At 51.8% G+C, this 18,870-nt stretch overlaps 1 protein-coding gene across 1 annotated transcript in view; it reads right to left on the bottom strand.

Annotated features, from left to right (window-relative positions):
* The window catches only part of SH3RF3 (SH3 domain containing ring finger 3), a 353,925-nt gene that overhangs the window by 70,917 nt on the left and 264,138 nt on the right, over nucleotides 1–18,870 (bottom strand). Inside the window, exons 6-8 of the mRNA XM_072842672.1 lie at nucleotides 16,946–17,025; nucleotides 7,163–7,333; nucleotides 4,742–4,989 (exon numbers count right to left, since the gene is read on the bottom strand). Coding sequence (XP_072698773.1) covers nucleotides 4,742–4,989; nucleotides 7,163–7,333; nucleotides 16,946–17,025 — 499 coding nt within the window. The remainder of the gene's footprint in view (nucleotides 1–4,741; nucleotides 4,990–7,162; nucleotides 7,334–16,945; nucleotides 17,026–18,870) is intronic.

An 18,870-nucleotide genomic window follows, 5' to 3' on the forward strand; every position in this document is an offset into this window, starting at 1 on the left:
AGAGGTACTCATTCTCTCCTTTCTTTGTCTTTTCACCCTGACTTCATCTCAGTTTTCAAGTGCACTAGCCTTAGAGGTTTCTCCATGCTTCCACCCTCACCTCATGCTCGGCTGCATCTAAATTCTACCCAGCTTTAAGACCTAAAATTAAATTTGGCCTCTGCAGAGAAATTGTCACCAACATCCTGGTCTTCTCTTGCCATGTCTTTTGTTTCAGTCACATCAAAATAAATAAAGTTACCTAAAATAGAAACTCTGGTATTTCTCATTGCCATGTCTTTGTCCTTGCCGGTCCCTCTGCTAGAACTCTCTTTGTGCTTTGTCTGCTCAGTTCCTATTTGCATTTTAAAAATCAAGACAGGATCACCACCTCTTGAAAACTTTCTGCTCTCTCATTTTCCTCCCCAGTCTGAGTTACATATGTCTCCTCCATGCTTCCATAATACCCTCTGGATACCTCCACTACAGTGCTTTTCAAGCTCTATTGCAAGAATTTATTTTCTTGTCCTCTTTAAGGGGGTATAGAATTGGGGTTTATGTGGTTCTTCTCTACATTTCTAGAGCCTATCAGAGTATCTACCTCTCTTTCAGTTTTTTTTTTTTTTTTGGTTTGGTTTTTATTTTGATTTGGGTTTTTCTGCAGATGAATAAATAACTGTACAAGGCTCTTGCCCCTGCTAAACACTGATATGAGGATGTGTGGACACTGGTGTTTTATAGGGAGAGCTCTGCCCTTGGAAAAAGGAGTTACATTAATCAAGCAGAACAAATCATATTGGATGCTATGGCCAATGCAATTAAGCCTTTGTCAAACTGCCTGACTTTGGCTCAAGATGAGAACATTGATGAAATGCCTTTCAACTGCCTGGGTTGGGGTCTGCTGAAATGGGCAATTACTGCAGTGAACAATCCATTACTTGTACTGTCAACAGCGTGTTTTTTCTCTCTAAATGCAGAATGAAGTGGAAAATGCTATGGGAACTCAGTGGCATTTAATTTACTGATATGATGTGGTAGGAGCCATTCTTTAACTTGACTGTGACAGCAAGTGTGTGGGGATAAGCATGCAGTTGGAATGCACTGGGGAAGCTGTTTTAAACATCCTGTGCCTCACTCTTTCCATATGTAAAATTAGACTGATGGAAGAGAATGCTTGTCACACCATGGTGGTTACTATGGTGATCAATGACTGAGATGCAATGTTGTACTGCCTCTAGCCATGCCAATTTCTTTCAATTCTGCTTGTTATTCCATGGAGGGAGAAATGACTGGCAGGTCTCATTTTCTTCTTTGAACTGGGAAAGTTGCTAGCTAGGCATGGCTTAGAAAGGTGATCATACTGGCATTTTGTGCAGATAACCCAAGGGCTACTGTGCTGGGATATTCACTCTCAGTGAGGACCTGGGCTACCCAAACTCTCCATATCGTGGTGCACATAGAAACGTGTATGTAGCACACTGGTGTGAACAGATTAGATGTTTATAGCCAGGAGGGACCTGGCATGGGACTTTAGTTGCCCCAGGTCCTGCCTGGGTGCTGCAAGGGTCAATGAGGTCAGGATCTTGGGTACTTCAGACCCAGTCACAGCACACCAGTCGGGAAGCTCTGCTGAGGGCTCACTCAATCACTTGGCCACTACAGTGGCTGTATGTCTAGCCAGAGGCTACTAATAAATGTCATCAGATGAACTTAAGCCACGTTACAAGCATGGCTGATTGGAAGGTAATTGTTGGGGGTGAGATGGCTGGTACCAGATAAATATTGTTGCAGAATTCTTATAGTATAAAGACAACTAGTTCTTCCCCGTGGGCCAGAGCTACAAAAGCAGAACTCATTCCTGGCTAATTTAACTAAAACACACATTTCTGAAAGACTATTAGGCACTTACAGAGTCTCTGGGATGGTATAGTCAGTCTTGGAGACTCTGAAGCCAAGACAGTGCCAAGCCCACTCATGAGACCTCCCTGCTACAGATCCCACTGCTGAGGGAAATGGACACTATCCAGAAGGAGGCTGGACAGTGGACACCAGATATGCACCCTGTGCCCAATGATGACTGGCACTGACACCACATGTCCATCCTGCTTCCCCTGAAGGAGGATGCATTTTCACCACTACCTTCTCTCCCAAAGGGATCCACATAGCCCTCATGTTTGCGGATCTTTTTTTTTTTTTTTTAAGATTTTATTTATTTATTTAGTCATGGGAGAAAACATACAGAGAGAGAGAGAGAGAGAGAGAGAGAGAGAGAGAGAGATTGGCAGAGGGAGAAACAGGCTCCATGCAGGGAGCTCAATGTGGGACTTGGTCCCAGGTCTCCAGGATCAGACCCTGGGCTGAAGGCGGCACTAAACTGCTGAGCCACCCGGGCTGCCCTGTTTGCAGCTTTTGAATGTAAGTCACATTACACACAGGCATGTCTGTTCCTAGCATCTAGGTCATGTGTCTGCACTTATCTACAAGGTGAGCTGAACCAGCAGGCTCAGCCTTCTACCATGACGAGGTGGGATTCATATACAGGATGCAAGCCCCATGTAAGGACAGTGATCCAAACCACTGTGGCATGTGCCCATTACACGTTGCAAAGCCACATGTCATTGTCTTCACCATAAACCAGCCCCTCTGGTTTCTTTAGGCTGATGATGCCGTTGTCATTCTCCTAATCACTGGTTCAGAGCTTGCTTCAGCAGCACATATACTAAAATCCCAGTCACTTGTCCGGAAACTGGGCAACTGGACTTGGTTCCTTGCCCTCCCTGAGCATTAGCTTATTTCTAAGTTACAACCATCTGCCTCCTAAAGATTTTGTCATTTGTCTCAATTCTACAGCCGCACTCACTGGGTCTGGGCCCCTTGAGACCTCTCACCTGGGGACAGCAACACCCTTCTAGTGGCTCCCAATTTCAGGCTGCCCCTCATCAATTCTTCCTCCCTACCATGCCTGCAGATATTTGGTAAAGTGCCATTCCTCTTGTGTAAAACCCCTTCAGTGGGTCCCCATAGCTTTCATGAGAGAATTCAACCCCCTAGATCCTTCATTAATAATTTATATTTACTTTTTGGACTCTCTTGCCCTTAGTATTACAGTAATATTCTTATTCTCTAACAGAAGAAGAGAAATAGCTACATGTACTGAATATAGACTAGATGCACCATGCTAGACAGTCCTCACATTATGCCCCTGGAGTTAAGTGCCATTTTACAGAGGGAGAAACCGAGGCAAGCAATAATAATGGTGGCTCAGCCCCCAAACATAGGTCTCAAGCTCATGCCTTCAGGAAGATCTGCGTTTACTCTGTCTTCACTGAATTTCTTGCACCTGGTTGCATCCTATGTGCATGCAGCATGTTATTTCTGTTCACTTGACTATTCCCTTCCTCCTGCTTCAAATGGCACCTTTCTTGGTTTCCCTACCCAAATTACTTTGCTGCTTATTCTGGGATCAACCTCCTCTGAGGAGCCTTTCCCAGCCTCCCCCATCACCCAGCACCCCACTTGGGACCCTCCTCCATAGCACCCAGAGTCCTCCAACCTGGTGGCACCACCTCTCTGGCAGTGTGTGGGAGCTGAGAGCAGGGACGGAGTCCTGTTTTGTTAGGGAGCAGGCTGACTGAAGTGAACTATCCCCTGAAACATTCAGGGTTCTTCCTGTCATATCTAGCAGTCCTTGCTGCCGCGTGCCAGCCCGCACCAGAGTGGCACCAGCACGGGGAGGTGAAGGCCAAGTTCCCCAGAGAATGGCTGGGTGGGCGTGTGGACAGCCACCACCTGCCCTCTTGTCCCATCAGCCGTGACTCGGGAGAAAGTATGGCCCCTGAGGTGCTAAGTATTATCTCGACTTTTCACACTTGAGAAGGTGCCTTCTGGAGCACTTCTAATGGGCCATCTCCTGGCTGGCTAGATTCTAAAAAATCATGTATTTTATTGCTCCAGAGAATTGACACTTTTTGTCCTTTAAGCCTTACTTTGAGAAGAAGAGAGATGATTTCTGAGAGAATAAGGTTGGGGTTGGAGCAAGAACTCTGTCATTCAAATGAAATTCAGTTACACCCCTGCCCCACCTCTGTCCTGGGTTCCTGCACCGCACGGTGACACTGTCGCTGGCTCTACAATTTGGGAAGGTGCTTGGTATGGGCTCCCAGGGGCACCATGAGCCAAGCTTCCCCACTTCCTCAGGGCTCAGCGCTAAGTGTTCAAGCCAGTTGTGCTGACCTTCTCTAGGCCTGTAACGTCCACCCCATAATTTCTTTTCATCTCACACTGTCCTGGGAACAACTGGATTTTCCATAAACTATGTCACCTTGGCTATTGATAAGGCTGCCAAAAAGGTGAAGGTGTCAGTGACCATTACTGCGTCTAGCTTCAAGGCATTTCAGAGAAGGAGCTCTCTGGCTCTGGCTGGTGGGGCGCTGCCTCGCCGGGCAGCCCCCGTGTGCTGGGCACCTGGAAGGCCAGGGCGGCGGGCCCAGCCACTGGTGCCAGTGTTAATCTCATTAGACCATGCAGTCCTCTTGCTACAATGAAGTGTATCAATATTTGGGAATTTTCTAACCCATTTCAGCTGTCAGGACAGGGTAATATAAGTCATTACACTTCCTGGAGATTAGCAGAAGCTTATGATCATGATAAGCATATACAACTTGCCCAGTCTTGGACTGCTTGAAACCTGGGTCATAATATTCCTCCTGAGAACCCCTTGTCAACTTTTCTTCCAGACTGAGACCTTAGGAGCAGCACATACCTGTGGGGACGGTGCCCCGGGCTTGGCTGGTGGCCGGCTGGGCTGTGTGCCGCAGGCAACTGCCCGTCGGTGGAGAGGCCGCTTGGTGCTGGGCCTGGGGTGTGGTGAGGGGAAGGGCTGGCCTTGTGGCAGTGGCTGGGCTGCTCAGACTTCCACCACCTGGGTGGATGGTTGTGGCCATCCCTTTGGCCAGTGGAGACCCTCCAACGACATTATTCCGGGGTGGCCCAGCCCCTCCTACAGGAGCTCTGAGGAAATAAAACAGAGTCAAGTCAGGTGGGGTCACAGATGAAACCACACAATACAGGTTGTTAATAAAAGCCCATTCCTACTTCCTAGCTCTGAGAGATGAAGGCCGCACAGCCCAGGGCACAAATACTAAAACAATGTCAAGATGATCCTGTAGGCAAATGTGCCCAGAGCCCAAGCTTGGCAGTGGAACACTCTTTACAAAACCCTCAGGGGGCTAACTTTCAAAGTAAATAGTTAAGAAACAGCAAAAGAACCCTAAGAATCAATATTAATCAAATATTTTGTACCAGATTCATTCTAAAAAACAGTTGTGTCTGTCCTCACACATCCAGAAGGATGACTCAGCCACATCCCATAAGGCTTGGACACCTCTCTGGTACATGGTGGGAAGCAGGGCAAGGACCCACTTTCTGGACACGGCCTCTGGGAAAGGGCACAGCCATGGCCTTCAGAGGGATGTCAGGGAACTTGCAGTTTTATGCCCGAAATAGATGCCCTTTCACCCCAAGTTTCCAGATGAAACCAATTTACAGTGTTTAAGAAATATAAGAGGAACACAATAACTCTCAAGATGGACTTTAGCCTCTGACCTCCAGGTATGTGCACCAAACTCAGGCACTGGTAGGGAGCATGAACTATGGGGCAGAGTCTGGGGGTCAAGTCCCCTTCTGTTCTCCCTGTGTCTCAGGGGTGAGACCCCAGGGGCCACGTGAGGGCGAGAACAAGCCACCAGGCCCATTGGCAGGTGGGCAGCCCCAGCCCGTGTGGCCAGTACCACCAGGCCATGACCTCAATCAGGGGTGGGCTGGCAGCACTAAGTCAAGGTTCCTGGACAAGCACCATGGGAAGGAGGCTCTGGGCAAGGACCCCACTGTCCAGCAGGCCTGACAACTGCTCTGAAATTCGTCTCTAGCCAGGAACTCCATCAGTGGGCCAGCCAAAACCATGAATGTTTTTCAAAGATTTATTTATTTATTTGAGAGAGAGAGAGAATGAGCAGGAGGGGCAGAGGGAGAGAGAGAGACTCTGAAGCTGACCCCGTGCTAAGCGTGGAGCCCTATGTGGGGCTCAAGCTCAGGACCCTGAGATCACAACTGGAGCCAGAATCAAGAGTTGGACACTCAACTGACTGTGCCACCCAGGTGCCCCATGAATTTTTTTTTTTTAATCACATCTGCTACCTGCTGCGCTTACTCTTACCCTGGGAAAAAACTGTAAAGACTGAATAAGTATGCTCACAAATCATGGGCCTTCCCAGGAAGCTAGGATGTGATGACGTGACCAGGAGCCCACCTCACGGCCAGCACACCCCTCTGGTGTGTCAATCCGTCTAGCCATCAGGGCAAGGTTGAGGCGTTAAGGGGTTATTTTTCTGCCAGTCCTGCCCCCAGAGAGCAGAAACCCAGAAGCCACGTCTTCATGTCATTTTCTTGTCCTGTAGTTAACCCAGAGCTGTGCCCATGAGAGGTTTCCACGTAAGACTGACAAATAAGACCAACAGTGGACTCCTCATCTTCATAGAAACTTCTCAGACAGCTCCAGATAACCTCTTGAGTAAATTTTTATATTGTATTTTCTGTTTTACAAAAATGATATACCAGGATATTTGCAAAAGACAGGAAAGCACAAGGAAGACGAAATGTTTAATTAGCCCAATGCTGTCATTCAGTCAAACTCAGTAGCTTTTGAGAATACATGTGTTTCTTTTGCACGTATGCAGATGTGTGTGTTTTATGCACAACAGGTTTGTGTGTAGGACACACACACATACACACACACACGCCTTAGCTGGACTAACACTGGACACACAGGTGCATGCACACACTTGACATCTCAGTCTCCTGGGTGATCTTCCATTTCCATTCCCCTTGCTGCCCTGACTCCAGCTCATCCTCCCCATCCGTTTCCCTCAAAGATGGTTCTGCTGAGTGAATGACAAGCAGAACCTAACTCAGAAGGTGAAAAACTTGCCATGTGGAACCCTTGCTCAAGGGGAGCTCTGAGCTCACAGGGCAAAACCCTGTGGGCAGTGGAGTCCTCGCCCACTTCTGCATGGGTGTTGGGCTTGTGCAGACTGAAGCATGATCTTCAGGCTGTAACCAGTGGCAGGGGGACGTGGGTGGGGGTGCTCCCTCCATTCCCAGACAGCGACACTGACACTGGCCTCACCTGGAGACGGGTGTTACATAGTTTCCTGGGAACACCCCAGAGAGCCCAGTCCTCAGGGATGTCCCCTTGAACCAGCCGTCCTGACATTTCTCTAGGACACGGTACATCTCGCCCTTCCGCAGCTCCAGCTCATCATTCTTCTGGGGCTTGTAAGCATAGAGTGCCAGGTACCTACAGGGAGAAGAACAGGGCTAAGGATAAGTGATGGCTGGCAGGGGTGGGCAGATGCCATCTGGCATCGCTTAGATCGCATGAGGGCTCATCTTTTGATGAACCCAAGTAGCTGATGCCTGCAGGGCTTGTGTGCACCATGCCTGACCTACTCTTTATGATAAACCACTGAGGGGGTGCAGGGACGGGAGAGCACCCAGCACTGCTGTTGCTCACCTGGAGGACCAGGTCCTGAGAGGTATGTGCAGGGAGGAGACAGGGCTCTGCCTCTTGCTCCTAGAGCCCAGGTCACTCCACAGCTCTGTGCTGGCTGACCTGGGTGGGCAGGTGGTCAGCACCACCTTCCCATCTGACAGGTCAGTGAGCCCACAGGACTCATCCCAGGTCCTGGAGAATAGGCTAGAATTAGATCACTGGTGTTTGGGCCCCACCATCTAAAGCCTGATGCTCTAAGCCAGAGAAAACTTTACCAGGCAAATTTGGGGCTGGATTTTTCTCATTTCGTCTAACCAGGCGCTGGCCTGCCTGGTTCATTCAGTCAGTCATTATGAGCTGGAAGATATCCCAAAGGCAGTCTGGTTAGGGGATTCTCAGGTGCATCCTTTCTTGCAGGATTTGTGCCACGACTATTTAAATTCTACTTTTGTCTTAAGCCTATGTGAAGGGAAACCAAGAACAATCCCAGTGGTGTAAATCCTGGCCTCGGGTTTAGAAGCTGTGCCTGTAGTATATGTAGCTCAGGACCCTGGGCCAGCCTCTTGTCACGTATCTAGTGAGACCTCAGTCCTCAACCCCAAAGGGCACTTGCAAGGACTGGATAATACTTGCAAAGTGCTTTGCTACTTTGGGGGTTTGGAGAAGTGGGTTTTAACCTGACAGAAAGATATCAGGCAACTATGTTGCTCATAAGATCCAGGAGGAAAGTTGGTGAGGCTTCAGCTCAATGAGAAACAAAAAATGAATTTTAAAGAAGTGTCATCTCTTGGCTCCCCTGGCAGAATGGATGGCTTGGTGGGCACGCTGAGCTCTCCCAGGACCATGGGCTCAGGACCAGAGGCTCTCAGAAGGCTCACAGACCACCCTCCTGACCCTGGGAGGGGCCTCCTCAGGAGGCAAATACAGAAATGGGACTCACCAGGGTTCAAGCAAGAAGGAGGCCCCCTGACTCTCAGAGGCCCATGCTAGAACATGCTAGAACAGAATGGGAACCTATGAAGATGTCTCGTCCCTAATATAAAGTAAAATAAGGTAAAACAACCTAAAAGCTGACACTCCTCTCAGCCCTGCCCCAACACATTACCTGCCTCTGTTCCATTCAGTGGAGGCCTTGCCTGGTTAATGTCCTTTGTTTATAGGTTGACCCCACTCCTCCCTCTTCCCTTAGAGATGAAAGGGTGGCTTACATCTTGATTTCTCACTGTTTGAAAAGATAAATGCCGACAACCAGGAAGGACTCTGGGCTTCAGGGATGATAAAGGAAGCTATCACTGGAGGCCCCCCCCCACCCTTGCTTGTCAAGGGCAGAAAGATCCACGTTTCTGACGCAATGCCCAGGTGACAAAGAGAACCTGGGTGTCATCCGTCTGTTTTCACATCTGATGACTCCCAGGAGCTCTCTGATGGTGACAAACAGGAAAGCCACATGACACCTGCATCTGCGCTGGGACAGCAGCCTGCCCTGTGACCACTTGGGGGCAGCCCCCGTGGGGAGGTGCCCTGGGCCCCAGCGAGGGCAGCATGGACACAACGGGAAGGAGTGTGAGAGGGCTGGGCCGCGGGAGGCTGGTGAACAGCAACAGCGACGCATGCCTTTTGTGCCTGCTCTCAGGGAAATGTAATTGAAGCATAAATCCTGTTTGCTTGCCTCCTGTCTCTTCAGGGTGTGAAAACAATCTTTTTGATTCTGTGAGTACACAGTGGCCATGCTGGGGGTGAGGGCCCTAGGAGTCTGTGTGTGTGCACAACACTGACCTCAGCAAACAATCACGTGTCCTCGGTTGGAGAGGGAGGAACCATGTGCTGCTTCTGTTCCCCTTGCCCAGCAGGGGTGATGGCACCAGGCTCCTGTCCCCAGCCTGGACAAGGTGCGGGCACTGACATCCACCGCGCCCAGTCCTGGGGCCTGTGCAGAGCCCAGAGGCCCCCGTGGAGCTGTGATGCTGCCGCATGAGGCCTACGAGCAGCCGGTGCCCCACTGGCTGCCTTCTCCACCCCCAGGCCCAGGAGGAGACCAAGTCCCAAGTGCCTGGGGTGTGTCCTCCCCCTCCCTCGGGGCCGCCCATCACCTGGTGTCCTGGAGAGGCTCCACACTGTGCCATCTGCTTGGGGAGGCCTTTTCCAAAGGCTGCTTTCAGGTGAGGAAGTTCAAAACGGCATGGTGTTGGAGAATGTAAATGCTCTGTGCTTCCACCATCATTTCCCACTCGGGGGGCAGGTGAGCAGCCCTGAGCACTCGAGTCCTCACGTGACAGATCCTCCTGCCCTCAGCTAGGATCCCAGCGAGAGACAGCCCCCCGCCACTGCCTAGCACGCTGACCTCCTGGGGATGGTGAGAAGTGGCCCACAGGAGCCCCGTCTAGGCCGAGGGAAGGGGGCTGCGTCTACGTGTTTCCACCAGGGCTCACCGCAAAACCTGGCTCAGGGCGGCCTACACCAAGGCACCCCCAACGTGCTATATTTGCACTGATGTTCCCTTCTATCCTCCCATCTGTTGTTCGGCCACTGGCCACTTCCCATTACACAGGATCTTCTACAAGGGCAGAGGTGGGTCCCTGTTCTGTTCACTGCTCTACGCCCAGCATCGAGAAAGTGTCTGGCACAGAGCAGATGCCCAACAAGTGCTTGTTTGATAAAAGAAGATAAAACAGGGGCTCTGGTGTTGGGACCAAGATGAAGACTGCTGAAGGGAGTGTGTCCACATGTACCTGCAAGTGTGCAGGTGCGTGCCACAAACCGTCCCCCACAGCCCTGAGGTCTGTTGGCTGACCTCGGACACAGAAACACACGCAAACAGGTGCCAGCCTTCCCCACTCAGGAGGTCAGTACGGAGCTGGGACCAAGCCAGGAGGGGACGGCATTGTGAGGAGGCAAGAAAAGGCATGGAGGATGGGGCTGTGGGATGAGGAGAGGCAGATGGTGCAGACAGGGCAGGGGGCAGGGAGCTCAGCGTCTGTCCAGCAGGGACCCAAGCTGTCCTGCAACAACCAGACAGACAGAAGCCAGCGGAGAAGGCAGAGGGTGGTGGGCGGGAGGTCGTGGACGGGTGAGAGGTGAGGCAGAGTGGGGAGGAGAAACAGGAGCCAGAAAGCTTCGATTAAGTTTCCCATCCAGCTTGTCCAGTTCCCGGGGGTCCAAGAGCCCTCTAAACAGGGCCCATGGGTGCCCACAGAAGGTCCCTTTGATGGGAGCTTCCTCCGTGCCTCTCCACCCATCCTCGCGGCCCTGGGGCCAGAGTGACTTCGTGTGCTGAGTGGAGTTCAAAGCCACCCAACCATGCCAGAGAGGACAGACCCAGGTGAGTGCAGGGGGACCCGCACCCACCCACCCCAGGCTCAGCGAGTGATGGCCAGCAGCACCCGACGTCCACCGCAGGGGAAGTACACTGCAAATTTCAAATATAACGCTAGCAACAGCAAGTGCAGTAAACACCCCAGGACCCATTGGAGCTGCTCAACAGTCATGTTCGTGATCCTGGGGGAGTAGCCATCAAATAACTGGAAGTCAATTATCTTTTGGGAAGGAGCCGATTATCTTACCCTCCACACTTGAAGACCCCCATGCCATTTAACAGAACAAAGACTTGGCATTCCCATCTCAGCACCAAAGGGGAGCTTCCAGCCTTCCCCCATCAAAACAAAAATGAAAAAAAAAAAAAAAGAAGAAGAAAATTCTTGATGTTATGGGCCTCAAGCCATCCAGACTAAACCTTCCAAGTCAGAAAAGTCTCCTCTCACGCTTCCACTCTCATTTTAGAGGAGTACACATGGTTCCTGGGGACATAGCGAAGCAGGAGGAAGAGCACCCTGGAGGTGACCACAACCTCCCCGCCACCCGGTCGGTCCTCCCCAGGCCTAAAGCACCTTCCCTGCCCACACCCACTGCTGGCACCAGACCCGCTGAGGGACAGCGCTCACGAGCACACGGCCGTGGGCCTCGGGTTACAGCGTGCCCCTTCACGGGGGGCATGTGGGACGCTGGAACTCACCGCTCCAGGTATTCTGCTCATCCCACGCTCGGGGACAGACGCCTCTCATGTGCTGCCAACGGGCAGTACTGACGGTGCCCTTCCCGGGGATGCTGTCCCCTCTGAGGGACGCCACGCCGCTCCTCCTCAAACACAACCCTGAACCCTCAAGTGTCAAGTGGCCGATGTCGTGCAGAGCTCCAGGCCACCACAGGCACCGCGGGCCACCAGCTAAGGCAGGACGGGGCAGGGGTGGGGAAGGGCTGTCTGCTACATGCCAGCCTGTCACGGGGCCTTGCTGAAGCCCCATGTGAACTCCAAGGCAGGGACGACCCCTCATTTCACAGCTGGGGAAACTGAGGCTCCAAAAGGTTGAGGACCTGTTTCTGCAGGGAGTTGGGCCAGAGGGGCTCTGGGGCCCCAGGGCTGGGTGGGGGTCCATGAGGGGCGGTGGGGGCAGCTGGCAGGCCCCCAGGCTGGGCTGGGTTCTGAAGCCGGGGAGCCCCTGGCGCCACTGCACGGGTGTGCGCTGAGCGCTCCTGCGTTTGCTCTGTTCATGGTGATCTGTCCTCCCATCTCAGTCCTTCGAGTTCGGCCTCCAGGTGTGCGCTGCCAGGGGACTAGAATGTGAACAAATCTGACTTCACTGTGGAGGGCCTCTGCCCCTCCCACTTGGGTTTCCTTTGGGGGCCTCAGAGAGAAGAGCAGAAGCAGATGGCTCTGCAGATCGTTTTTCTGCACGTGGTGTCCGCAGAGACCCAGCGTGTGGCTCGTGTGGGGAGAGGCGCTGGTTGGGGAAGGGGGGGGATATGCCATTTGACATCTGCTTTCTTTAGGAATGACCCAAGGAAAGCAAGGGATGGACCACACTCAAATGGCAGATGGCCCCGGTCACTGTCAGCCTAATGTCTGCAGCCGCCGGGTCCCCACAGCTTGTCATTCCCTCTCCATCCATGTCCCCTCCATTGGGTGCAGCCAGGACAGCGTTGCTGGTAGTCTTGGCACCAGCTGGGTGCTCGGAGCTGTAGGCTGGAGTCTACAGGGACCATGCACACCTGCTATGAAACAGGAGGCGCCCCTATGGTCCTGGTCTTCATGGTTCCCAGGGCCTGTTCTCACTTCTCACTCCTTCGAAAGGCCCTTCAGCTCCACAGCCTTCCACTGACCCCTCAGGGTCATTAAAAAACATGTGGATCGGAGGAGGCTGCTCCTCCAGGCTCAGAAGTCACCTCTATGGATTCACATACACAGGCTGGCATTAAACACACCTTATTTAATGCAATAGTAGGAGAGTCTGGTTCAGAGAGCCTGCTTCCCCACCATCCTGTAGGCTACGTGGGCTTTTAGGCTCTAAGGCAACCCTGCTCTGACTTGAAGCAGTCCTGCACGTGTGAGCCCAGGCTGAAAGGTCAGGCCCATGCCCCCTGCCCCAGCACCCTTGGATGTGTGATGCACACATGGAGGCGACTGTCAGGTGTGGCCAAGCAGTCTGGCATCATGCACCATCGACATTTCCCAGCAGCCTATCAGATATCTCTAGGACACCAATCACTCCTCTGTATTACTTACTCATTTCTATAGCAAGGTGTTCACTTGTGTTAATTATCTACAGAGTTTTCTTCAGCCCTAATCAAGGAGTGAACTGAAGTATTTTAGTGCCTTCATTTATTTCATACCCTTTCTCATCTATATGATGGCTTGCTTATGTTTCTTCTAGGATAAGTAAAAGATTCTTTTCAATTATTCCTGTGAAGTGTTCTGCTCCTGCTCTTCTCAGCACAACAGCTCAGGTTAGCATGACACATGCCCACTCCTTGTCTGTACCATTCAATGGATGTCTGCAGAATGATGATCAGGTGCATCCAGGTGGTGGAGAAGCCTGCCCCAGGAGCACCTGCTCTGGGGAAGGGGAGGATAGCCTAAGTGCATGACGGGGTCTGCACAGGATGCTCTGGGGACAGGGAGGGGCACTACCCCTGCTCAGAAAGCCACGTAAGTCCTCCATACAATGTGGCAGCTGAGCTGGGGAGGTGTGAGTCAATGCAGGTTGCAGATGGGGCTGCCTGCGGTTGCAAATGCTCAGAGTGGGAGAACAGGGAGCTTTTGGGGAAATGTTACTAAGCCATGGAATGGTTTCACCCAGGAGCTCATCCTGCAGGCAACCCCACTGGCTCTGCCCACCCTCCTGGTCTTTCTGTGGCTCGCACAACGATGCTCCCAGACCTCACAGGTGGCACACAGGTGCTCACACACTTCAGGAGGCTCCTGGTTTCCCCCTAGGGATAAACTACCCATCTGTGTGTGGAAGTTTCCCTCCCAGACAACCAGCGGCTCTCAGGGACCACAGCCATGCCTGCCCTTGGCTCACAGGTATGCAGACCTGAACACACTGGGACGAACAGGGAACGGCAGTCTGGCTTGTTGGCCCACCTGCCACCCATGCTTCTGCTCCTCCTCCAGCACAACAGAGTCCTCAGTAGGGCATCTGGGAGACTGGGCCAAACTGAGGTGGGACTCTGGAGCTGACTCAGCCCCCTCCCTTGCCTGGCCCTCCTCTCCACCCACCCCTCTGGTCTTACCCCCCCTCCCCCGGCTCTGCAGTGCCTGCATTAGAGGGGAGGCGAGAACTAAGCCCCCAGCCTGAGCGGTGGCCTACTCCCAGTGTACTGTAACACCGTAGCCTTGCCAGATGGGCTGTTCCTGACTCGACACTCATTTCCACCCCTGGGAGGCAGATAAAGGGCAGTGAGTCCATCAGCCAGGGGTGGACCTTGGGTACCTTCCCAGCACTGCACAAGTTAGCAGGGAGGGCACAGATCCCACAGATCTGAAGACCAGCAGCCACCTCCGTGCACTGGGTTTGCAAACTGAGACCCCCTTTTCACGTGTCAGGGCTACTGGGTCCCTCGGAAGCCCATGCCAGTGGACACGTTTACATGCTAGAGGGACATAACAACACCCCACACTGCAGGCTGACCTGAGGGGTCCTGCCTCGCAATCACATGGGCTCGTGACCCCGGCACATGAGCTGAGGTTTGGCAATCATACCCACGTGCCACAGGGATGACAGAATGAGGGCCTGTGGGAGGGACGCTGACTGGCCCAGCCCAGCTCATCGGGCACTCTCCGAGGCCCAGGGGCACTGCTGCGTGCAGGCTCCCCGGCTCACAGAGCATGCTGGCCGCTGCAGCTTTGTGGTGAAGGCACTTCCCACTCTCAGTCTCAAACTTTTGAACATGACTTTTGCACTGTTCTGGGAAGAACGACCAGATAAAGAGCGACCGCACTCCCCCCACAGACATCTGTCACCAGGATACACGGCAGGGCTCACGTGTTGGAGCCAAAGAGGATGGGAAGTGGTTAGGCTCATTCCCTACTCCATGAGCTGATGAGGTCAGCTTCATCTCCTCCCTCAGAACAACATGAAAAATGTGACCTCCAAGGTCGTGCTCTGCAAATGGATCTCGTACATTGCTACGTGTGGCACCCCCTCCCCTGGTGCTTGTTACACAGTAGAAAGAGCCGCAGAGAGCATACATTTAACTTACAACAGCCAATCACCGTGACGCTGGCCACGACTTATCTGCTGCTCAGACGACCACTGTCACCAGCAGTCACATGCCTGCCAAGATACTTTTCATCTTTTAAGTGACATCATCTGACACATAAATCTCCCTTCTGTTACTCAAATAAAAATCTCCCTTCTGTTACTCAAATGGGGACTCAGTGCTTTGGGGTAAGGCTGCTAGGGAGAGGGCAGAGGGCTGGGAACAACGGTGGCCTCCTCATCTCCCAGAGCAGAGCAAGGGCAGGAGAAAGGTCACTTCATACTCTATACCGAATTACAAAACCCTCCACAGCATGGAAGGTCTGTGCATGGTTGTGGCTCCCAGTAGCTATTCACAATATTCTTGGACTATATTAGTAACCTTTGTGTCTCGAAGACAGAGCAGCCTTCTTGGTGGCTGACCTAACATGTGAGAGCTGAGGGCTTTGGCCTGACACCAGAAGCCGAGGATGCACCCAGGATGGGGAAGGCTGTGGCCATCAGAACAAGGAAAACGTTACTGAGAGCCTGTGTGTTGGGCATTCATTTGGGGAAACCCCAAAATGAAACCCCTGGGCCTTGTCCTTGTCCTGCCTCTCATTTGGGCAGCCACATTACGGCCTAATGGTCTCCTATAGATGCTGGTCATTTCCTTGGGGATTGGGTCCTGCAGTCAGTTCTTCAAGAAGAGCAAGGCCTTCACTACCAGCCTCCTTGACACCCAGGTTTGAGTGGAAGCCCCGAGAGCACATCAGGACCCTAGGTCAGAAGATAGCATCTTCTGTCCAGGGTGGGTGAAAACCTGAATTTCAGCCTAAAGATACCTAAAGGTAGCTTCCTAATCTCTGTGCTCTTCAGGAAGCTGGGTAAAAAAATAGGTTAAGTCTTAATTTCCTTTGGTTTAGTGGGTCGTGGTAATGCAATCACAGCAGTGGGCAGAGAAAGGGAGATGTTCAGGGATTCCCTGTCTGCCACCAAATAAAGACAAACATTTCAACTGAGTTTAAAAAAGATAGGTGAACACATGCCAGTATATTTAAGCTTCTAGAAAACCTTTTGAAGCTCAGCAACTTGCTTTTTCAAAAGGCATTTTTGTTTGTTTTTGTTTTTCATTTGGAATATACCTTCTGTTCTACAATAGTGCAGGTTCTCAGTGTCTCCAAGGCCTGCACTGGGACTGTGGAACATGCAACTTTGCCATATTGTTTGCCAAATTTATATTCTCCACCTCAAAACATCCATTCAAGTAACTGAGCTCATTGCCAAATAAAAGAGTAGAAGGCAGTCTAATTTTTCAGAACACTATTTAAATGGAGAATTTTTAAACTGCATGTAGCTCTTAAGAGCTGTAATTTAACAAGAGCAAATTTTCTAAACAAGATAAGCATCTCACTTCCTGGCAATGATTCATCTGGTTATATTTGAGGATGATATGCAGCTGCTATGATATAAGCTGCCTTAACTGTAGGGCAGTAGTGGCTGTTAAAACATGGAGCTACTTCCGAGCACTTGGTAACCAGCTACTGCCCCATGCTGGCAGGCCCGCCCACCGCCCCGTCCTCTGCCCTCTACACCTCCTCACCGGCCTCCAGGATCTTCTCTGTGCTATACCCCGTCCTTTCCTGATTGGCTGGCACGTGTGCCATCAAATCTTTTGGATATCCCCCTTTTCACAAATGTCCTGGGGACAATGATATTGAAAGAACCTGCTAGACTTTGGTTTCCACACTCTCTTGTCAGCAGCATTGCTGGATGCACATAACTAAACTACCAGCTGGTAACAAATTCGAGAATCCTATGGAAGCCACATGTGGACATGCCAGCAGGGGCGGGAGGGAGGTGCTGGAGACACAGGACCCCAAAAACATAAACGGCAGCTCACACGTTGAGGGGCAGCTGGACTTTGGGAGCTGTGCCTTGCTGTTCAGCTGCTGAGGCAGGTCCGGCAGAGGAAGAGGAGTCCTGGAAACAGACAAGAGGAGATAGGAGTGAATTGGCAGGAGGCTCCTGCCCCAGGGAAGAGAAGGGCAAAGTCAGGCTGGAGTCCAGAGGCACCTGCTCTCCCCTCACCAGCCCCATCCTCTAGCCTCCAAAATCCTTAGGTTCCACTTGCCTGGGTTGTTTGTCAATAACATTTATATAAATATAAACATATTTATTTAAATTTACTGAAGTTTGATTATATATTTATTATATATATATTTATTGAAGTTTGATTTGCCAACATTTAATATGTGACCACCAAATCAACTCTGCAAGAAATATTAAGAGGGGCCCTGTAAAAGAAAGAGGAAGCCCAAAGAAATAATCCACAAAAATGGGACTGAATAGGTATTACGATGACACTAAACTTCTCTTTCAATAGTTCCTCTGAATGTGAATGGAGTAGCATTTTTTCCCAGCCCATTGGAGGGCGCTTGGTGGCCACCGACGTCTGGCCCAAAGCAGCTTCCAGGTGCCCCTAGGAATGAACAGCTCAGAGAAGCATACTTTGGGCCTGGGTTTGGGTTGGTCAGCATCACACTGTGCTTGACATAGAAGAAGGCAATGTAGGGAGACCCATTTTTCTTCTTAGAACTTGCATTAATTATTCTTGTGTTTGTCAAAGAAGACAAACCAGGGAGGACTCCCGGCTCCCTCGACTTCAAAGGGCATGGATCCCACCGTCCTGCAGACGTCCTGCAGACCCAGACAAAACCTTTCATGTGACAAAGCACAAGCTCATTTAAAGGCTGACCTCCCAGGAGCTGGAGATTAACCCCAAAGGAAAACTGGTCCTTTGGCAGTGACGGAGGGGCAGGTGTCGGCCGAGCAAGCATCCCCTGCAGTGGACCTGAGTGTTCACAGCTAAGTGTTCACTATACAGGGAGATGGCTGGAGGGGGGTCTACTTTGAGCTGCTCCCCACTAAAGCCTGTGAAGCATGTTAAACCGGCCAAGGGAAGTAGTGACAGGCCAGGTGGAGGGATCTGGGCCACAGGATGATCTGGTGAGAACCCTGTAGCCCCAGGCCCTCACCCCCTGCCTGTCCATCCTGTCCCCACACTCCCCAGGGCAACATCCTTCTTCCTGGGTGAGGTAGTAGATGCCACAATGAGTTGAACTGCGTCCCCCAAAAGAAACGGCCACGCTGTAGCCCCCGCTACCTGTGAAGGTGACCTTGTTTGGAATGAGTCTTTGCAGATATAGCATAAAGTAGGGATCCTGAGATGAGATCACCTGATGATGGTGGGCCCTAATTCTGGTGACATGTGTCCTTGTACGAGTATGGGACGGAACAGAGACACCCATCGGGGAAGAAATGCCATGTGAAGACAGAGGCTGACAGGAGTGATGCAGGGATCGGGCAGCCAGCAGCTGGGAGAGAGCCTCCTTCAGCCTCTGGAAGCGGCCAATCCTGCCAATATCCTGATTTCAGACTTCTGACCTGAGACCTGATAGACAGTAACTTCCCAGTGCTTTGAGTCACGCAGCGTGTGGTACGGTTACAGCAGCCCCTGGACGCTGATATAGATGGGTATGCCTGGCCGTGTCTGCAGGACGGTGGGATCCATGCCCTTCAAAGTCAAGGGAGTCGGGGGTCCTCCCTTCCTCCCTTTTAGGCTCCCCAGCAAGAGACAGGGCAGGGATCCTGGAGGAAACTGGATCCAGATGACCAGGGCGCCAGGCAGGCTCAGGAAGACCTCACGGGAGCCGCTAGTGCCTTGGTAGAGGCAGGTGGGGGAGCAGGCGGCAGGGCACCGTGGCTCCGACTGGCAGAGGTGGGCAGGACACTACGTGTGGTCCTCGGGTGGGGAGGGCCAGTGGA

The sequence above is a fragment of the Canis lupus genome, chromosome 11, assembly GCF_048164855.1.
Source record: "Canis lupus baileyi chromosome 11, mCanLup2.hap1, whole genome shotgun sequence".
Classification (NCBI taxonomy): domain Eukaryota; kingdom Metazoa; phylum Chordata; class Mammalia; order Carnivora; family Canidae; genus Canis; species Canis lupus.